The 18843-nt window shown below is 35.5% G+C and overlaps 1 protein-coding gene across 1 annotated transcript in view; it reads right to left on the bottom strand.

Annotated features, from left to right (window-relative positions):
- The window catches only part of LOC136031467 (uncharacterized), a 71736-nt gene extending 55190 nt beyond the window's left edge, over positions 1-16546 (bottom strand). The window contains exons 1-3 of the mRNA XM_065711089.1: positions 16458-16546; positions 5399-5479; positions 370-596 (exon numbers count right to left, since the gene is read on the bottom strand). Of these exons, the coding sequence (XP_065567161.1) occupies positions 370-596; positions 5399-5437 (266 nt within the window). The 5' untranslated portion in view covers positions 5438-5479; positions 16458-16546. The remainder of the gene's footprint in view (positions 1-369; positions 597-5398; positions 5480-16457) is intronic.
- Positions 16547-18843: the final 2297 nt, after the last annotated feature.

Below are 18843 nucleotides of genomic sequence, written 5' to 3'. Positions count from 1 at the left end.
ACGGCTCGTAAAAACGTAATGAAGATGAATAAAACACATTTTGGTGCATTTTTTAAGTTTTGTACCCCCCCCCCCCCCAAGCAAACCCTGGATACAGCCCTGAATATCACATTCAACACCAAATAAAAATAGTCAGCTGAATTTACTTTAGGCCCAGTGATGCAAAAGAAAAGCTTTGCATCAAATGTGAAAAGTCATATTTAAATTAGCGCCAAATATAAATTACCAAATAAAAAAAAGTCAGCTTACCGTATTTTAGGCCCCGTGATGGAGGGGTAAAGTTGAAACGAACTATCCCACCTCTGATCCTGCCTTCATATTTAAATTACCGCCCAATAAGTATTATCAAATAAAAAAAAGTCAGCTTACCGTACTTTAGGCCAGGTGATTGAAAGGAAAAGTTGAGCCAAACTATCCCGCCTCTCGTCCTGCCGCCCCGTACACTCTACATGCCAATTTTCACTTTCACAAGTTCTATTTTCTATATTTATCACAGGTATTTCACGATATGGAAGGCCATAAAATTCACTTAAGGCACTTTTCTCAGGTAGCAAGTCAGGAGGAGGCGACCACATTGCCAGAGATTTTTTTCTTACCTAAAATTTACAAATACAATGTGTCATTGACGGTAGAAGCCTAGAATTGAGGCTGTTGAGAAGGAAACATGTTAAGAAAAAATCTTTGCTTCATAATGTGAAGAATAATCGTAGTTAACACTTTTTGACTGTGACTCTACTATACGATTATTGCCCTAAGCTACTTAATAAAGCAAGAAAAATTTTTTCCAGCATTATTCTGGAAATCGTTCTAACAAGAAGCGGTGTTGCCAGATGGAGGTAATTTTTTTATTATTTGGTTGCACACTGAATCCTACGTATAAGTCCATTTTTGAAGCAATATTTTTTTTCAAATTGCACCTTCAACCAAAATTTTACCCCAAAATGGCGCCTTCGATGATCGCTTTCATACATGCCTGCTATGTTCTCTGTGCAATTTTTAGTGTTTTTTTTTCTGCTCTCGTACAGTTTGATACATCGAATTTGATATACAATAAAAAAAACATTAATTTTGATATCATTGTATAGCTGTGATTCATGACCATCCTTTTACCAAAACACATTTTTGGAATTTGGTGCACATGGTCATAAAGATTGAAAACACATTGAATATTGGCTACAGCTCTGGTTCAAGTGAAAAATTTGTTCAAAGTGATCAAAGACTTGGAAGCCTAATTAGAGTAAAGCCCAAGACAGATAGTCTCTGTGAGAGGCAAAGCTGGCATACCTTTTTCAGATTTGTATAAGAAGAATGGTTGTTTTTCACTTCTTCATGATGGTCTATTACCCTAGGCCAGAACTAAGGAAGATAGACTTACCCTTACTGCTTACCGGGAACATTTGCCTTAGACCAGACTTCCGATAATACTTGGAGGCAAGTAAAAAGTCTTATGCCTGGGCTATATAATAGTCGCATCTGCTAATAAGTAAAATTACGCATGCTGACAATACCAGAAATATATCCCGTTGGTAATTTCTTAGTCGAACCATTTTCAACTTTCAAGCGTAAACTTTTAGAGTGATGATTAAAGGCGCAGTGTCTTGAAATTAGAAAAAAAAAAGAAGCTTAGAAATCTAGTTTTTCAAATTGTAAAATTTGCTTAGAAACATATTAGCGTTCTCAACCAGTTTCTTGCCATTTTAATATTCCGCTTCTTTAGTACAAGTGTACCGTTAATGTTAATTAAAAACTAATCATTTAGTTAATAGCATTAATTAAAATTAATGGAAAACAAATGTCATTTCTAAATCTTGGCTTTATTTTATCAACAGGTGTAATTATGGTGCGGGTCGGGTATTAAACTTAACATTACATTTTTAGGAAAAATTGAGGGAATTGTATAATGAAGTTTGAATAGTAGTTTCTCACCAATAAATTTGACTCTTGACGAAACATCTTAAGCTCAATTTTTTTTATGTATTTTATTTAGTTATGTTATTAAGCCTATTGTATATCAATGCTTTGTTCCATTAGTTGAAGTATTTTGTTGTTTTAGCCATTTTATTTATGTATTTTATATAGTCCTCGGTTTTGAGGGAAATAGATAAATGTGATAATAGCACTTAAGTACTACGGATACAAAATAAAACCTTTTTCCCTCCCAGAGCCATCTTGGATTTATCAGTGTTGCCAAATTGAATCGTAAAGTAAAAATGGCAAAAGTAATTACTTAAATTTGACAAGACTTTTCCATCCATAGAAGATTTTATTTCCACTGTCATTGGTACTTAATATAATACAAAACTCCCAACAAAAGATAAAACAATGAAAATGAAAATATATAGTGGTTTTTTTTTAAAGACCTACGAAAATGTTGGATGAAACAAGACGAGTATCTCAAGAAGACAACCGTTTCCCTTCTTCATCTTTCTAAGAGACTTTTAACTTTCGAAGAGAAAGTTACAAGGAAACATGCTCACATTTTCTAAACGAAAGTGTAAACGAAGCAATCCGGATAAAAATAAAACGGATATTACAATTTTAGCAAAAGTTGATTGAATTTCCGATTGAATGGAATTCTGACGTTAATCTTTTAAGCAAAGACTTTGACCCTGACAAAAAAAAAGATATTAAATTCAAAATTTAATTACTGCCTAAACAAAATTCTTCAATGCAAATATCATAATGGCGTTAAAGCGCCAATTTTTTTTAAGAAAGAAAGGATTTATTCATCAGCAATAAACATAATAAAACCTGAGTCAAAGCTTTTACAAACTAGGCCTAAATATAAATCCACTTATGAGAGGTGATGACAATCAACCATCAAAAACAAAAGGAAAAACGACAAAAAATCAAATAAAAAACCACTCAGTACCTCCTATCACCAATCCATCAAACCAAAAAATCCAACAAATTTAAGATCCATCAAAAGCATTTTAACCAACTGGACCCATCTTAGACTTGATAACGCTTTTCATCCGTAAAATTTCACATTTATTTTATATTCATTTTTTTAATTTTAATTTATTTATTTCATTCGTAAAAAAAAAATGAACAGCTGACCTTTTCTTAGATTTTTTTTTTAATTTATGATTGGGTAATTTTCCGCCTCACCAATCAGATTTTATTTTCACTCTTCTTGGTACTTAAATATTAGACGAAAACTACATGCATAACAAACAAGTTTACAACTTTAGTAACTAAAACTACCACTTTTCAATAATCACTCTGAGACCTACCTTCATCGAATATCGAGTTTGATTCAAGTTTGATGCGAGGTCGCCGTAATAAACTTATCAAAAATGGAATTTTTAAGAGATATAGTCGTTTTTTTTTTTTTTTTTTTTTTTTTTTTTGCGCGAACAGAAAGTTCAAACTTGTGGAAGAGGAGCCATATCTATTACTGTGCAAAATACAAAGAGGTCACACTTTTTCTGCAGTTAGCTAGCATTGATTCAATTTAAATTAAGTTGTAATTGTTTGTTGGTTGGTGACTCTGATCCCACAGTATGGACACGGTATGTACTTGCTTCCCCTGTAGTGTTATTATTATTTTACACATTTTATACACTTACTTCCTTTCTTTCTATCTGTCTTATTATAGCGAATTTAAATGATGGTATATGTACGTGTTTTTCTAACTGATTTGCCCCACGTCACTTCATTCGTTTGGTTTTGGGTGAATCATATTGATTTGTATGTAAATTGTTGTTAAGGTTAAATAAAAATATCATATAAAAAAATATGTCACATTATGCCCCAAAGAGTCAGCTTACAACTCATACTATTCACATTTCCAGAATAATTTTTGCTTTGCAGGAGGTACGGGAGAGTAGGTATGATTAGTATAGAATATGCTTGATTTTTTCAGATCTAAAACCTCCCACGACTAGGGTCCTGTTCAAGTATTTTCTTTTAACCCTGTACGTTGAGTCGACAAGGGGTTTAAGCCGAGGACTTATAAATATAAATGTGTGTCCTAACCAACTGAATATGGCTTTTAAAAGCAACAGCACATAAGATCAGTTCGCCATAGTCGACCTTTATCAACATCGGACTCTCTGCAACATTTTTCAGCATGGTAACTTTTACAAAATTTAGGATCAGGAAGGGGCATTTTGTTGCTTTTCTCTGTTTTCATAATGAAAAAAAACCAAAAAAAGCCACTTTCAAAATTTAGAGAGGCCGATTGCCCCCTCCCCCATTGGCTTCCTTGTTTGTCATTCTATGTACCCTTCAATTAATCTATTTACACTTCCATTTTGATTATTAAACTTCATTCACCATTTTATTTCTTATTTAAAAACAAATGGAGCTTTGAAAAAATAGAATAATTTCCAATTAGAAAAAGCAGACATGGTGTTTTGCACTTCATTTTTTTTTCTAAGAAAAGAGAAGCATGAAAATTTGCACAGACTATATTCGAAATTATATTACTTTAATACCTTTCAGTGTTGCTACCCGTTGACCCCTCTAGGCTCCTAGCAAAGGAGTCAAATTACGAAAAAATAGAAGGGGGAACAGATTACGATTTACTCTTCGATTTTTTCAATGATTATACAAAAAAAAAACTATTTTTCAAAATCCAGGGGGAGGTGATTCTAATTTTTCGTTTTTTTTTTACAGAAAAGCCAAAAAAAGAACTTTTTAAATTCTAGAGGATAAACCTTGCTATAACGTGCATCAACGTCCTTCCAGGACGTTTTCCCTCTTTTTTCCCAAATTAATCAAAAACATACAAATTCGTATTTTCTCCAAGAGTGTGGATTAAATATTTGATCAAATATCAAATATTTTTGAGTTAAATATCACATATTTATTAACTTTTTATATGTTATCCATAATATTATATATATTAATAATACTTGCGAATACTAATGTTTAATACTGATAAATATTTTGTAAACCAATGTAAATTTTAGTTATATGCTTAATCAAATATGTGAACAATAATGGGTGATATCCTTTCTTTTTCAATTACTCCCCTTGCTTCCTCTGACGTATTTTTATTATTCCCCTTCGCTGTAGTATTTCATTACCATCATTATAAGAATCCTTAGAGAACCATTAATGGAAGAAAATCAGAAAAAGTTAATTTTTAATAAACTATTAAAATTCTAATAAACTCCTAAAATTCTTCTAGAAGGAGGAGGGTTGGTATCACGCTATATAAATATATAGTCATAAATGTCTGTTCTAATATATACTATGTCATGACTCGGGTAAAAAAAACGTACTACTCGCTAAAAAATTTGTAAACACAATTATATGTGTTATTTCCATGTGCCTTTTTTTCATTCAGCAGATCTTATTTTTAATGTATAATTTGAAATCATGAAAAAAGACGAATCCAAACATTTAACAAAAAAACAAGACCTTTCCTAAAAATATATGGACTTACATTATCTGAACCACTAATACGTCTTCCTTCTGTATTCATAGGGATTCAATACGCAGGAGTATTGATATTAATTATGGAAGTCTGAAAGTAGAATCAAAATTAGAATACAAATCATATTTCTCTTGATCAGGCCAGTACAAGATATTGTCAAGAGGATGAGAGTTTTTGCAAGATGTGCACTACCCCAACAAATGTAAAAATAATATTTTTTTAAATATTGAAATATATTTTTGAAATATAATAATATTTTTTGAAATATTTTTAAAAATATATTTTGAAATATTTGCTTATAAGCTTTTCTTATTTATTTAATCCCTTAGAGCAACACAATTTATATACATAATTTAGTTAACACAAATATATGGTGTTCTGAGGATCAGAGTTAAAAATTTCTGTAGAAGTTTTCTCTAGGGGGCAAAGGATAACACAACTCTGCATTTTGTGTTGGAAGGCAGGGAGCAAAATATTTTTTCTCTACCCCTCAGAAAAGAGTATATACCACATTTTTGTTATGCCTGTTTTATAACAGGTTCAGCTGTTAGTTACCGAAATTAGTGTTAAATGTCAATATCTAATATTTATGTAACTTAGATGGCAGCACTTGTTGACAAAGTTTTAACGTGTTGAATATAATCTTGCAAATGTGTCCTTAAAAGGTTATACCCAAATACACTATTTCAGACTAAGTACTAAAAATTATAATTAAGCTCATTGATGCCTGGTAGCCTTTTGGAAACCTTCTTAAGCAAGACAACCTCATACTTAGATCCTTTTCTTGACCTACTAAAAATAGTTATTTCATAAACAGTCTATTGTCCCTATACCACGTCATATATTGTTCATAAAACAGTCCCATGGGTGTACATAGGGGGAGAGGTCTCGGGTTGAAATCCTCGTTTTCCACATTTCTAGGTTTTTTTTAACGAAATTACCAAATAAAACTTGTTTTTTGGCATTGCTCCCACTCCCAATAAAAATTTTCGTGTGCCTGGCCAGTCCTGTTTTGAACGTAACCCTAAACTATTATCTTACCATCAGATATGACTTACCAAGATGATTTAAACAAGCAAGATCTAACCTACTTAGACAAAAGCATTGTAAATTGATTCTGTATAACAAGAGCAATTAGAACTGAATAACTGTTGAGTCTAGTGCCCCAATTTTCGTGTTTTACCTTCACTCCTTACCGAATATTGTCCTTCACTTCTCACAGAAGTAATGATATAAATTTCCTTCCCGTGTACAACTATATTTACTTCTTCATTAGTTACTCCTTCATTACAAATTAGCCAAAGACAACATGTATAAAAAAGAAATAAAACTGTGACGTCTACTGTTGGTTTTTTTTTACTGTTTTTCTGCCTTCCCCCAAATACGTGTCCCCTTGCCGATATTAATTAATTCCCCTTATATTTCTCCTCCCCCCCCCCAGATTTCAATAAAAAATATTGTATTTTCATTGAAAAATCACTTTTTTATTTTCATTAGGAAATACCCTTTACTTTGGCATATTCATTGAAAAAATTCTCCCTTCCCCAAGAATTGAGTTTGAACAAGCCCATTCTCTGTTCTTTTCATGTATATTTCCATATCAATATAGTATGAAAATACTGGAAATTAATTTTGAAAAAAAATACAAGAAAATACTGAAACAATACTGAATTATTTTGAACTGTGTGTTTTTACATGTCATAATATCAACAACAACAAAATATCTTATCTGCTCTATCTAAAATATCTCTATCTGCTGTTTCTGAGATATTGCAGATACACCCTTTTGACAATCTTGGATGCACAGTGTCTTTGGTTTCATCCAAATCACCCTCAGCATACCCAGATAGCTTTAACCTATTACCCTTAACTGAATCTGAGAAATTATAGATGCGTCCTTTTGACCCTCTTGATGCACTTAGCATCACTTGATTTAGTTTAACATCCCCTGAAAATTTCAACTTAATAGCCCTCAACCATTCCCAAGATATTCAATATGTATGGAAAATACCCCTTGCCCCCTGTGGAGAATATGGCTTTCCAAATTTGAGAATTTTATTTGAGCTTTATTTTTTTTATTTTCCATAGGGGAAGGAATTTTGGTACTGGTATATTATATGCCATTCACTCAAGTTTTGCTGAGTAAAACTCAAGAACAAATCAATTTCTTCATTAGTTTCTTTCAGCTTAGCACAAGACAAGACAAAGACAAGTGACAGAATAGGTGAGAAATATATATAATTTTGGTTATATATTTTCACATAATGGGGGGGGGGAATAAAGTATTTGGATAATTTGAAGTCAGAATACTACATAACATGCAGAATGATTTAACCTAACATACTTGGCATCCAGACCCACTATACTTTACCCCCCCCCCTCCCCCTAATGTGCAAATATTTAGCCCAAATGTTTTTCTTAAGTAACAAAGAACCCAGTTTGTTCTTGAGTTTTGCGCATTGTAAACTTGAGTGAGTGGCATATAATACACAAGTATCATATTTTTTCATGGAGAAAGAGAGAGGCAGATACCAGGGAATCCAGCTCTCTCTCCATGAAAGATTCTGGTACTTGTGTATTATAAGCCACTCACTCAATTTTATGTTGTGTAAAACAAGAGAACAAATTGTTTTCTTCATCATTAGTTTCTTTGTTACAAGTGGGTGTGCATGCAAAATGTGTTAGATCCAGTTATTCTTCATATTATGAAGTAAGAATTGTTTTCTGACTTCAAACTTTCCAGATACTTTACCCCCCCCCCCTCTTATGTGCAAATATGTAGCCCAATTTATATATTTCCCATCCATTCTGTCACTTGTAACCTGATTGATTCCTGAAAATTTCTTAATGAACAAGTATCAAAATTTCTTCAGCATAAAAAAAAAAAAAACTAAAATAAAATTCACAAATTTGTAAAACCTTATTTTCCATAAGGGGAGGGGTATTTTCTTGGCAAGAGGTGGTATTTTCTGCAGGGGTGTATATTTCATGGGGGTGGGGTAAACACTGGGGGTGAACCTTGGACAGACAATTTAAAGCAGAATAATTGTATTTAAACAGGCTAGGCTGTGGGGGTAAATTTATTCTAAATTTGAATCTGGACTGATTTTCCCAGGTTTTCCTATCTCTTGCTGTTTGGAATCCATGCAGTAAAATCCATGCAGTCTTTTCATCTTTTTTGCAAACAGGGAGTTTGGCTGAAATTTTCCAGTCCTCTGGGAAATTATTGGTTTTCCTTATTTCTATAAATAAGAGAAGTAACTGGTTTGCAATCAGGTGGGGGAGCCTTTGTAAATTTTAGGCAAAATACTGTCCTTACCAGGAGACTCATGTTGTCTTAGATTTTAGATGGCATTGGTGATTGCTTCAAGATTTGGAGGAAATGCGTTTATATCACATAACTCTTTTAAGACCAAGGGTGGTATGTTCTCTACTTCTATGGTTGCATTTGTGTTGAGGTTTAGAAGTTGAGAAAAGTGCATTTTTGCTCTTGCTCATGCATTTTGGGCACAATCAATATGCCATGGTAAGAAGCAGTTTCCTGGATTAAAACAACCAAAATCAACCTTTATAAAGTAGTACCACATAAATAACAACACCCTCTTAGTGTTTTACAAAATAGCACACTACATCACTAGGACCAAAAAACCTCCTACTATAGCCAAGAAATGATTTTGCCAGCAGCTGTAGATTTAGTAAATATTATTGGCAAGAAAGCTGCAAAAAAGCAGCCATGTCAAACAGCAAGTTGAAAACATGACAGATAATATAAATTGCCTTCAGTATTAAATCAGGTAAAGAGTTTACACTTCATTTGGACAAAGCAGCAAAAATCCTGCTTTCAATTTCCTATGTCAGATTTATTAATTACCTTAAATTACCTTAAATCGCACTGGCCGGCGAATAAGGTTGGGTGAACATCCTGTAGATTCGCCGGTTGAGTGATGGAGGTGGAAGTGCGTTGTCTAGTTCCGTTGAGTAGATCCACTGGCCTCCCAGTGTAGTTTCCACTCCATCGCTGCCCAGTCTCGGTCAATTGCTTTTTTGAAGTTGTCAACAGTTTTGGACTGAACTGTTTCTTCACTAAGGGAATTCCACAGTGGAACAGCACGAGTTGAGAAGAAGTTGGAACGTTCTCTCCGTGAGCTTCTTTGTTGCTGGAGCTTCTTGGTGTGGCCCCGGGTGTGGCTAGAGAGCGACTTATTAAAAAGCCCTGGTGTGACACCATTCTCCAGCAGCTTGTGGGTCAGGATTGCATCTCCGCGTTTCCTCCTGTACGTCAGGGTTGGGAGCTTGAGTTTCTTGAGGCGTTCAGGGTACGAGAGGTTCTTACATTTGGTTGGTAGTTTTGTAGCCCTCCGCTGAACGCTCTCAAGGATCTTCTTGTCCACGACATAGTGGGGAACGGCAAGAGAGACTCCGTACTCAAGTTGCGGTCTGACCAGTCCTGTATATAGCTTCCTGATTGTCCTGGGAGATCTACTGGTGATATTACGTTTGATGAGACCAAGGGACCTGTTGCCTTTTGCAGCTAGGTATTTGCTGTGACTATGGAATTTCATTTTGTCATCAACAATGACCCCAAGGTCTCTTTCTTCGGTGACAGTTTCCAAAGTTATGAGCTTCCCAGTACGATCTGTCATTGTATATGTCATTCCTGGGTTCTTAGGGCCAAGATGTAGGACTTTGCACTTTTCAGCATTAAACTCGAGGGACCAGGAAGAGGACCAATTGTTGAGGGTGTGCAGATCTGCCTGCAGAGCTGCGCACTGTTGGTTGTTTGCGACTGGGCCAAACAATTTCGAGTCGTCTGCAAACAGTTTAAGGTCATTTTGCACTGACTGGGCTGAGTCATTGATGAACATGTTGAAGAGGGTAGGTCCCAGTTTAGTTCCTTGCGGAACTCCGCTGAGCACTGGAGTTGGGTTTGACATGATTTGATTCCCCTCCTCATCATACATCATCACCCTCTGTATTCTATCCTTGAGAAACTGGATAATCCATTCCCTTACATCTTGGTGGAGTTGATAGAACTCTAGTTTCCTTTCCAGGTACGAGTGTACTACCTTCTCGAAAGCTTTGGCTTGGTCCAGCAAGAGTACGTCAACTGGAAGGCCTTCCTCAATCATCTTGGTGATTATGTCATATGATTGAATTAGGTTTGTCTCCACAGAGCGACCCTTCCTGAAACCATGTTGTCCATCGTATAACAGGCTGTTAGTTTCCAGATGTGCAACGATTGCATCATTTAAGACGCCTTCCATGACTTTTGATGGGACAGAAGTCAGGCTGATGGGTCTGTAATTCTGTGGTTTATCTTTCTGTCCTTTTTTGAAAACTGGCATGACATTTGCTGTTTTCCAGTCAGAGGGAATAGTTTTGGAAGCTATTGACATCTGGAATATTCTTGTCAGGGGTTCCGCTATTTCAGCTGCGGTCTCCTTCAGCAACCTAGGATGGATGCCATCGGGTCCCTTTGCCTTGGATGGGTCCAAAGTTTTTAGGCGCTTGTAAGTATCACAAGCTGTGAACTGGATCGGTGGCATAGGGTGTTTGATGTGGGTGGTTGGCATATCCGGTGGGGGGCATCCAGGGTCTTTAGAGAAATTTGACGAGAAGCATTGATTGAGGGTATCTGCCATTACCAATGGGTCGGTTATTTTGGTTCCATCGCTGGAGGTAAAATGATGGATCGACCTGCGGCTTGGGTTGTTTGAAGTGACATATCTCCAAAACTTTTTTGGATTGGTTTTTGCCTCTAGTGCTATCGACTCCTCATATCTTATGGTTGCTTTTCTGGTCGCATTTCTCAGTTTGTTCCTGGCCTTTTTATACTGCTCTAGATGGGCTGCACTCTCACAATTTTTATACTTTTTCCAAGATTTCTTTTTCTTATTAATGACTTTTTTTAGCTGTGGTGACATATACGGAAGGGTTCTGGGACGTTCTGAGAAGTAAGTTTTCGTATGCTTCAACTCAAGACTCAGTAGTATGTCCTTGAAAAGCTCCCAGGATGCTTCAGTGTCTTGTTGCAAGGAGTTTTCCCATTCAATCTCTTGTAGGTCCTGGCGTATTTTCTTGTAATCAACAAACGTTCGTTTGATTTTGTTGGTTGGTATCTGATTCAAGATTATTGCACTCAGGATACAAAGATGGTCGCTTGCTCCAAGGGGGGGTAAGTTTGCTGTTGACATAATTTTTTCGGGGTTGTTTGACAGAACGAGATCAAGGAGAGATGGAGTTTGATGATCTCTATGTCTGGTAGGGAACTCAACTGTCTGGACCAGCAGGTTATCAGCAAAGGCTTCAAGAGTTGGATTGGTATAGTTGTTTTGAAGAGTAAAGCCTAAACCATCGACCCACCTGGTGTCCGGCATGTTAAAGTCTCCTGCGATGATGACATTTTTGGGGTTACATATTGTCATTTCATTTATAATATTTGCCACATACTGAAATGATTCTTCGGAGCTGGGGGAGGAAGGGCTACGGTAAATCACGCCAATTCTAAACTTTTCAGACCCTACTGTCAATTCAACCAGGATAGACTCTACCCAAAAATAATTGGCACTTGTGAAAAGGTCAATGTTATTTACCTTCAAGGCTGACTTGATGTATATGGCAACTCCTCTCCTCACATTGGGTCTGTCCAGATTCGAAATGACTGTGTATCCTGGTATCTGAATATGGCTATCCTCCAGTCTATTTTGAGAGTTTTTTGGGCAAATTTCACTTAAGCACACAACGTCTATATCTTCGTGAGCCAGCAACACTTTTAGCTCATTCAGCTTGTTTGGCAAGGAGTCAATGTTTGTTGACAACACTTTCATCACTTGTTTCTGTCTGCTTCTTCTTCTTCCTGAGCCCGCTGGAACTAGCACGTCATCGTTGGATGACGGACTTTCGTCTGCTTCGCTAGATGCTGCGTCAGTTGAATAAGAATCTGGCGAGTTGTATTCCGATTCAACAGAAAGAACGCAGCTAGTGTCAGATTTGGCAGTTTCAAAACTGTATTCCGATGAATGTTCTTGAGCTGATATGGAACTACTATATAATACACTGTTAAATGACACTAAACAACTATTTACATGTCTTTCGTCTGGCTGTGCATCTAGTGCTCCATCGCCCCCAATGCTGGGGGTGGAGCTTGCTGACCGTTTTTTGAAACGACTTTGCCGTTCCGTACTCCGAGGTCAGTCTCACCGTTTGCAATCCGTCTTTTAAGTTCCTCTGTAGCGCTCTTACGTTTAGCTCTGTCCTCTCGGGACTCATCGCTGTGGAACTGTATGTCTGCTTTCAGCTCGACGGATTTTTCAAGATCATTACCTTGGTGGCAATGTCTGTAACACTAAAAAGAATCGGGGGAGGGCGGTCTGGGACTTGCTGGGTGGGTGGGTTGTTTGCACCGAGTCTTTTCAGGTTCAGAATTTTGACGCCGGGGAGACTATAATCTGAGGCTAGGTGCTGGATCACAAAGTTTGTATCATCGTCTGTAGGTGAGACACTGTAAGCGATGAGGTTCAGTTTCCTGTGTTGTCTGTCCCTATCCTGCCTCATCACTTTTAGGACTTGGTCCTCTAGGTCAGTACCAACTTTTCCCTCCGCGACTAATTTAGAAATTCTGCTATCAACATCAGCAACAGAACACTTAGATGCCATGTCTCTTTCAATGTTGGAGATCCGATCACTGAGTGGGTTTACTGCCTCGCTTATTTCTTTTGTGATACTGTCCTTAAATAAGTCGAACGAATCATCAAACTTTTTTGTGATTCGATCTTCAAACTCGGAAAGGAGGGTTTTTACTTGGTTACCAATGTTACTTTGATTGGACGACTGCGGTGCCCTGAGTTTGCACACTGGGCATACCCACTGGCAACCAATTCGCCTTGTCATCTTCGTGAAAAGATTGTACTCAGCTAGGGGCATCTCCAAACACTTTATACATAGCCAATTTTCACAAGAATCACATTCAAGGGCAGATGAGTTAGGGTCTAATGCTACCGCGCACGCTGAGCATTTGTCTTGGCCTTTAATCGGACTGTCTTTCTTCCGCTTAGATGACTGCGATGCCATCTGTGGTTCTTTCTCGAAAAGTCTGTAATTAGTTCGTACTCGTAGGTGGCAGCACTTTTATTCACAACCGCGGTTCTGGAAGTCTAACACTGGTCCATATTACACAGGAAAAGTTCTTTTTTCTGGTTCTACAGTTTTGGTTTAGTATATTTGCCAATTTTGTTCTTTGGTTAGTGTTCTATGTCCGCCACAATTCACTATTATTCACAGAGCAAAAAAACAGCTGGTGTTGCCATATTGCATCACCATCATCACTCCTAATGAAGGCTGATATGTTGAGGACATTTTATTTTGCAAAGAAATCAAAGGAGGAACAACAGGCCCAAATCTGTTTGAGATTGTTGATGATTTTATAAAATAAACTAACATTGACTGGGAAAAATGGGTTCAAACAGCCCAACACCTCAGTAAGGAATCTCACAAAATAATGAAGACTGTCATTAGTGTAATTGACTTTGTCAAAAACATTCCCAAAAAGCGACTTCTTGAACAAATGTCTAATGACATAGGATTGGAACATTCTATACTCTATAGTAGGCATTACTCTATACTCTATTAATCTACAGTATAGGCATTACTCTATAGTAGGTTCTTGTTGGTTGTCACTTGGAAACTGCTTTTGTAAAGTATTCAAGTTGAGGCTCAAAATCTACACCTACGTAAATGAAGTAAAACAAACCAGTGCTGAGAGTTTTATTAATATGAACTTTTTTTCAAAGCTAGCCTTGCTTACTGGTATTCAAATTTCATTTGAAACATCCAGCCTTTGTGAGGATAGATTCCTAGATATAGCAGTTATAAAATCAAAATATAGAGCTAGCTTCAAATTAGAAAAAGAAATACAAAGGGCAATTTCCAAGATTACTCCATGTGATGATTTAATGATGGCAATGATTGTTTCTAAGTTTGATAATTTAATCCAAAATAAGCAACCATATCCTTCTCATTGAACTTTTTGAATTGACTTTCTAAATCTTGTGGATGTAGCCTAGTAGATTTTTTAGTCATATTTAGGAATCTGCATTACCTTAAATCACATTTAAAGCAAGATAAGGTGAACTGCATCCTCCTGTAGAACATCTTGCTGTTGAATTGATGAGGTGACACAATTAGTGGGTGTGATGGGGTGTGGTGTCCCACTGGTACTTCCATTCCATGTTACTCCACTCCAAATCAACTGCATTTTTGAAAGAATTAATCAATTCACCAGTGACAGTCTCATTGGAAAGACTGTTCCAAGTTGAGACAGCCCATACTGAGAAAAATTTTGTCCTCTCTCTGCATCTGGAGTGCTTCCATTGCAGCTCCATTGAGTGGCCTCATGTCATAGTGGCAAGGGAGGGAGTAAAAATGGAGTTAGCCATGTTGTTTTGGTACATTTTCTTGACAAAAATGACAACTCCTCTGTGCTGCCGGTAAACCAATGTGGGTATCTTTAGGCAATGCAGATGTTTGGGGTAGGGAAGCTGTGTGTGTGGGCACAAAGCTTAGTTGCTTTTCTCTGTAGCCTATGCTCTCTAGGGCTGTCACATCTCCCTTACATTGAGGATTTGTAACAGGGCTGCCAAACTCCAAATTTGGTCTTACAAGAGCATTATTTAATTTTCTTATTATCAGAGGATGGTGCAATAATATGGTTCATTTAATTAGTCCCAGTGCTCTGTTGGCCTTAGCAACTTGTTGCATAGTGTGTTCATGGAACTTAAACTTCCTGTCAATAATCACCCATAAGTCTCATTCACTCTCAACAGCCTCAACTTGGATACATGTGCTAGATTTATCCAGCATAAAATATGAAATCTTACTTATCCAGCATAAAATATTAAAAACCAATTTTTATTTTTAAACTGTAATTATTCTTAAGATATTTATAAAATACATGCATTAAACTTTTCTAAGGCATAGGCCTACCTAATTCATTTTTTACTTTTCTCTAATTATCTAATTTGTTTTTATTAATGATAAGTAACATAAGAGTGTTTGTATGTTAAAGGTTTAATTTGGCCTAAACTAGGGTACATATATTGCCAAACCAATTAACAAATCAGACAAAGAACTCTAGAATCTGTTTAGAGATGTATAACTAAATGCACCAGAGGTCTCTATATCCCTTATCCCTCCCAGCTTGAGAAATTGAATTTACAAACACTGGCTTATCACAAAATGGGAAACAATATCTACTGGTTTTATCCTTGAATAAATATGAAACTGACCATGAAACAAAGATTTGTCAGCCAAATAATTCTTTAAGAAAAAAACTTTTCAAGAAGTGAGCCAACACATGGTTGCATACAACCTTGTTGAAAACAACCTTGAAAAGAACAATTTTTTCTAATTGGGTGGTGAGTTTGTGGAACTTGTTAGACCAGGATACTTTTTATGCCAGTACTGGGTCAATCAAATCATTAGTTGACATCAGATGTAACAAGCCTTGGTAAACAGTTTGGGACTCAGCCCACTATCTTCACTGGCCAGTGAATAAAGGATCATTCTATCACCAACATTTCTAGTTTAGAGTCAGCTTATATTCAGTATTTGGCATAGGCCTACCTAAAAATACTGTCATTTTTACTGACAGTAAGCCTGACATAACTGAGAGCAAAGGAAGTGCAAATTCTGAATTTTTACAAAACACTACCTAACAGTGCAGTTCTAGCTGAGGCACCTCCCAGAACTTAAACTGGAATCTAAGCACAGTTGTGATTTTTGTTCTGTTTGTGATTTTCTGGAGCTTAGGCTATATTCAGGGTTGTAGCTCCAGCATTTTACTGAGGGGAGGAGGGCAAAAAGAGTCCATATCTGGAGAGTTAAGGGATGTTGACTATATAATAATTTTAATCCATATTATTGGGAAGGGGGAACTGCCCCTCCCCACCCCCCAATGATGCCCCTGCTTATATTCCTAGTACCTTTCAAACCTTTGAAGTATGGAGTGGAGCAATAAATTATAAAGGACTTCTACAAAATGTTTCTGAGTCTCATTTATCTTTAAACTCACAAATGCGGGTACTCCTGCAACAAGGGCATCAAAGACATACAATTTCAATAGAAACCAAAAAGCACATTCCCTAAATTTTAAAATGTGGCGCGACTTTTGTTAAACAGCGTTTAACAAAACGACCATCAAACGACCTATAAAATCTTTATCAATTTTCGGTAGAATATTTTTATTGTTAATGGCCATCTAAAAATAATACACTTATAAGAATAAAGTTTACATTTTTACGGACCTTAATGCTTAGAGAGCATTCAAAATAGTCTATGATTCTGGATATTGGACTTCAGTCTTCGCTAAAGCATTTCATAAATAGATTTCTGCACATTTTCAACTGACATAGTTTTTCTTATTGCTTAATGATAGGATTTTTCTGATTTTGCAGCCTTTTTGTTTGCAATTTTCTCAACTTGAAATAGTTATAGATTCCTCAGAGGTAGTTTAATTATAATATTTTGTGTCTATATTTGCTTTAGTGAGCATACAAGATGAATTCTATAAACAAACTAGAATATAAAAACAGAGTAAGCTACGATCGAGGTTTGGGAGTAATAAGACCGAGAGATGATAGAAGCTCTTCGACACATTTATCCACCATTTTCACAGTTGGTTATCTGGAAAATGAAAGGCTGAGCGAGGGTCCTTAATAAGATGCTAGACTGTCCAGAAGTATTAAAATATGACTTGGAAACATATAAATTACAACGTTTCTTATATTTTTTTTCATATATTTTTTTTTTATATTTTGTTGCATATATTTTTCCGCAATTTCTCACAAAGTAGCAAAATGGTAGTTTAGAGGAAAATTTGGTCCTTAAATGAAATATTTTAAAAAAATGGGATACCCAAAACAGTATAATTCTATTTTTCACATTCCATACTTTTCCTTGTTTGGAATGCTGAAACGCTCAGGACTGATAAGTTTAAACCTAGAAATGTGTAATTCAATTTCTTCTTCCTACATATATTCTTTTATAAGAAAGTGGTCCAAATACACGGAGATGTAAAGGAGGAAAGAGCTTTCATTTTTTAAATGAAAAATTAAAAAAAAGGAATCGTTCAAATACGGGGGAGTTTTCTTTTGTTTCTTTTAAATTGAATATGAGTTTGAATATGAATTTGAAAGTACTCAAAAAAATATTTCCAGTATCTTTACAAAAACGATTTTTATTGTTAGCAACGTGTTTTGTTTGTCACAACAAAATAAAAAATAATATTGCGAGGCTATTCAAGACTTAACTACCCTTAGGTTTACTACCCTCCCTCTTTAAAGTACTCGAATGTAATTTGCGTTTTATTGAAAACGATAAATATTTTTGAAAAATGGGGGTTTTGTATGTCAAAAATAATCAATAACAACAAAAACAAAAAGAAAATCATGATAGTAATTAGAAATACTGAAAGAGTTATTTTCGGCATTTTTAAACACTACGGTGATTATCTTTTGTTGTTGTTGGTGATGTTTTGGAAAGTAAAACCATATTTTTCAAAATACATATCAATTGACTTTTTAATGCTTAATAGTACTAAGTCCTTGATGTTCTAAGAATGTCTAATTTGTTAATATTATAACTACAAAAGAGGGGATGTTTAAATTATCATTTACAGGAGACACTTTACCCTTAGAAGGTTTAGTGGCGATAGTTGGGATGCAGGAGGAGGGTATGTAGCTATGTCGGCAACAGACAGCTTGGTGCAGCAGTAAGTTGTCAGTAGTAGAAGTAGTAGTATTAGTAGTTCAAGTTAGAAATAACTATTCAATGTTCTTTCTGTTCATTTGGGTTTGGTTTATTCGTTGATAGTAATCATTATTCATTTTACGCTTAAATTTATTAAATAATTTTATTTCTGCTCATCTATGATTTTATCATGGCTCCTTACGTCTTAAAAAACTATCAAAAAGGTTACTGATATATTGACATATTTATAAAGTTTTTTTCAGCTTGTCTGCTAAAGAATAGAGGTTTGAATTTAAAGAATAAAGGTTTTAAATTGCCACTTAAGTTTTCTGTAAAAGTTGAAATTTGTTGAAATTTTTTGAATAACAATACTTTTGTCCAGTGAATTTTACCATTAATTTTACTATGTGACTTTGGGGATTATTAATCAAATGGATACAAACATACACAATTTTAGCTCTTCTAATAGACTGGTGCCATCTATTATAAGAGCCTTATTTTGTTATCTTTTCTTGTAATTGTTTAGTTCTGTATCGTTTTTTTTTTTTTTTTTTTTTTTTTTTTTTTTTTTTTTTTTTTTTTTTTTTTTTTTTTTTTTTTTTTACTTACACAAAATAGGACTTCAAGATTCAATCGAGCCAGACTCATTTTCCCAATTTTGTGTCTTAGTTTAGATTTCGTTGATTCTGAGATTTTCTTTGACCTGTCTA

This window comes from Artemia franciscana, chromosome 9 (genome assembly GCF_032884065.1).
Source record: "Artemia franciscana chromosome 9, ASM3288406v1, whole genome shotgun sequence".
NCBI classification, from domain to species: Eukaryota; Metazoa; Arthropoda; class Branchiopoda; order Anostraca; family Artemiidae; genus Artemia; species Artemia franciscana.
The sequence above is the reverse complement of the archived record's forward strand: the minus strand, read 5'-3'. Positions and strand labels throughout refer to the sequence as shown.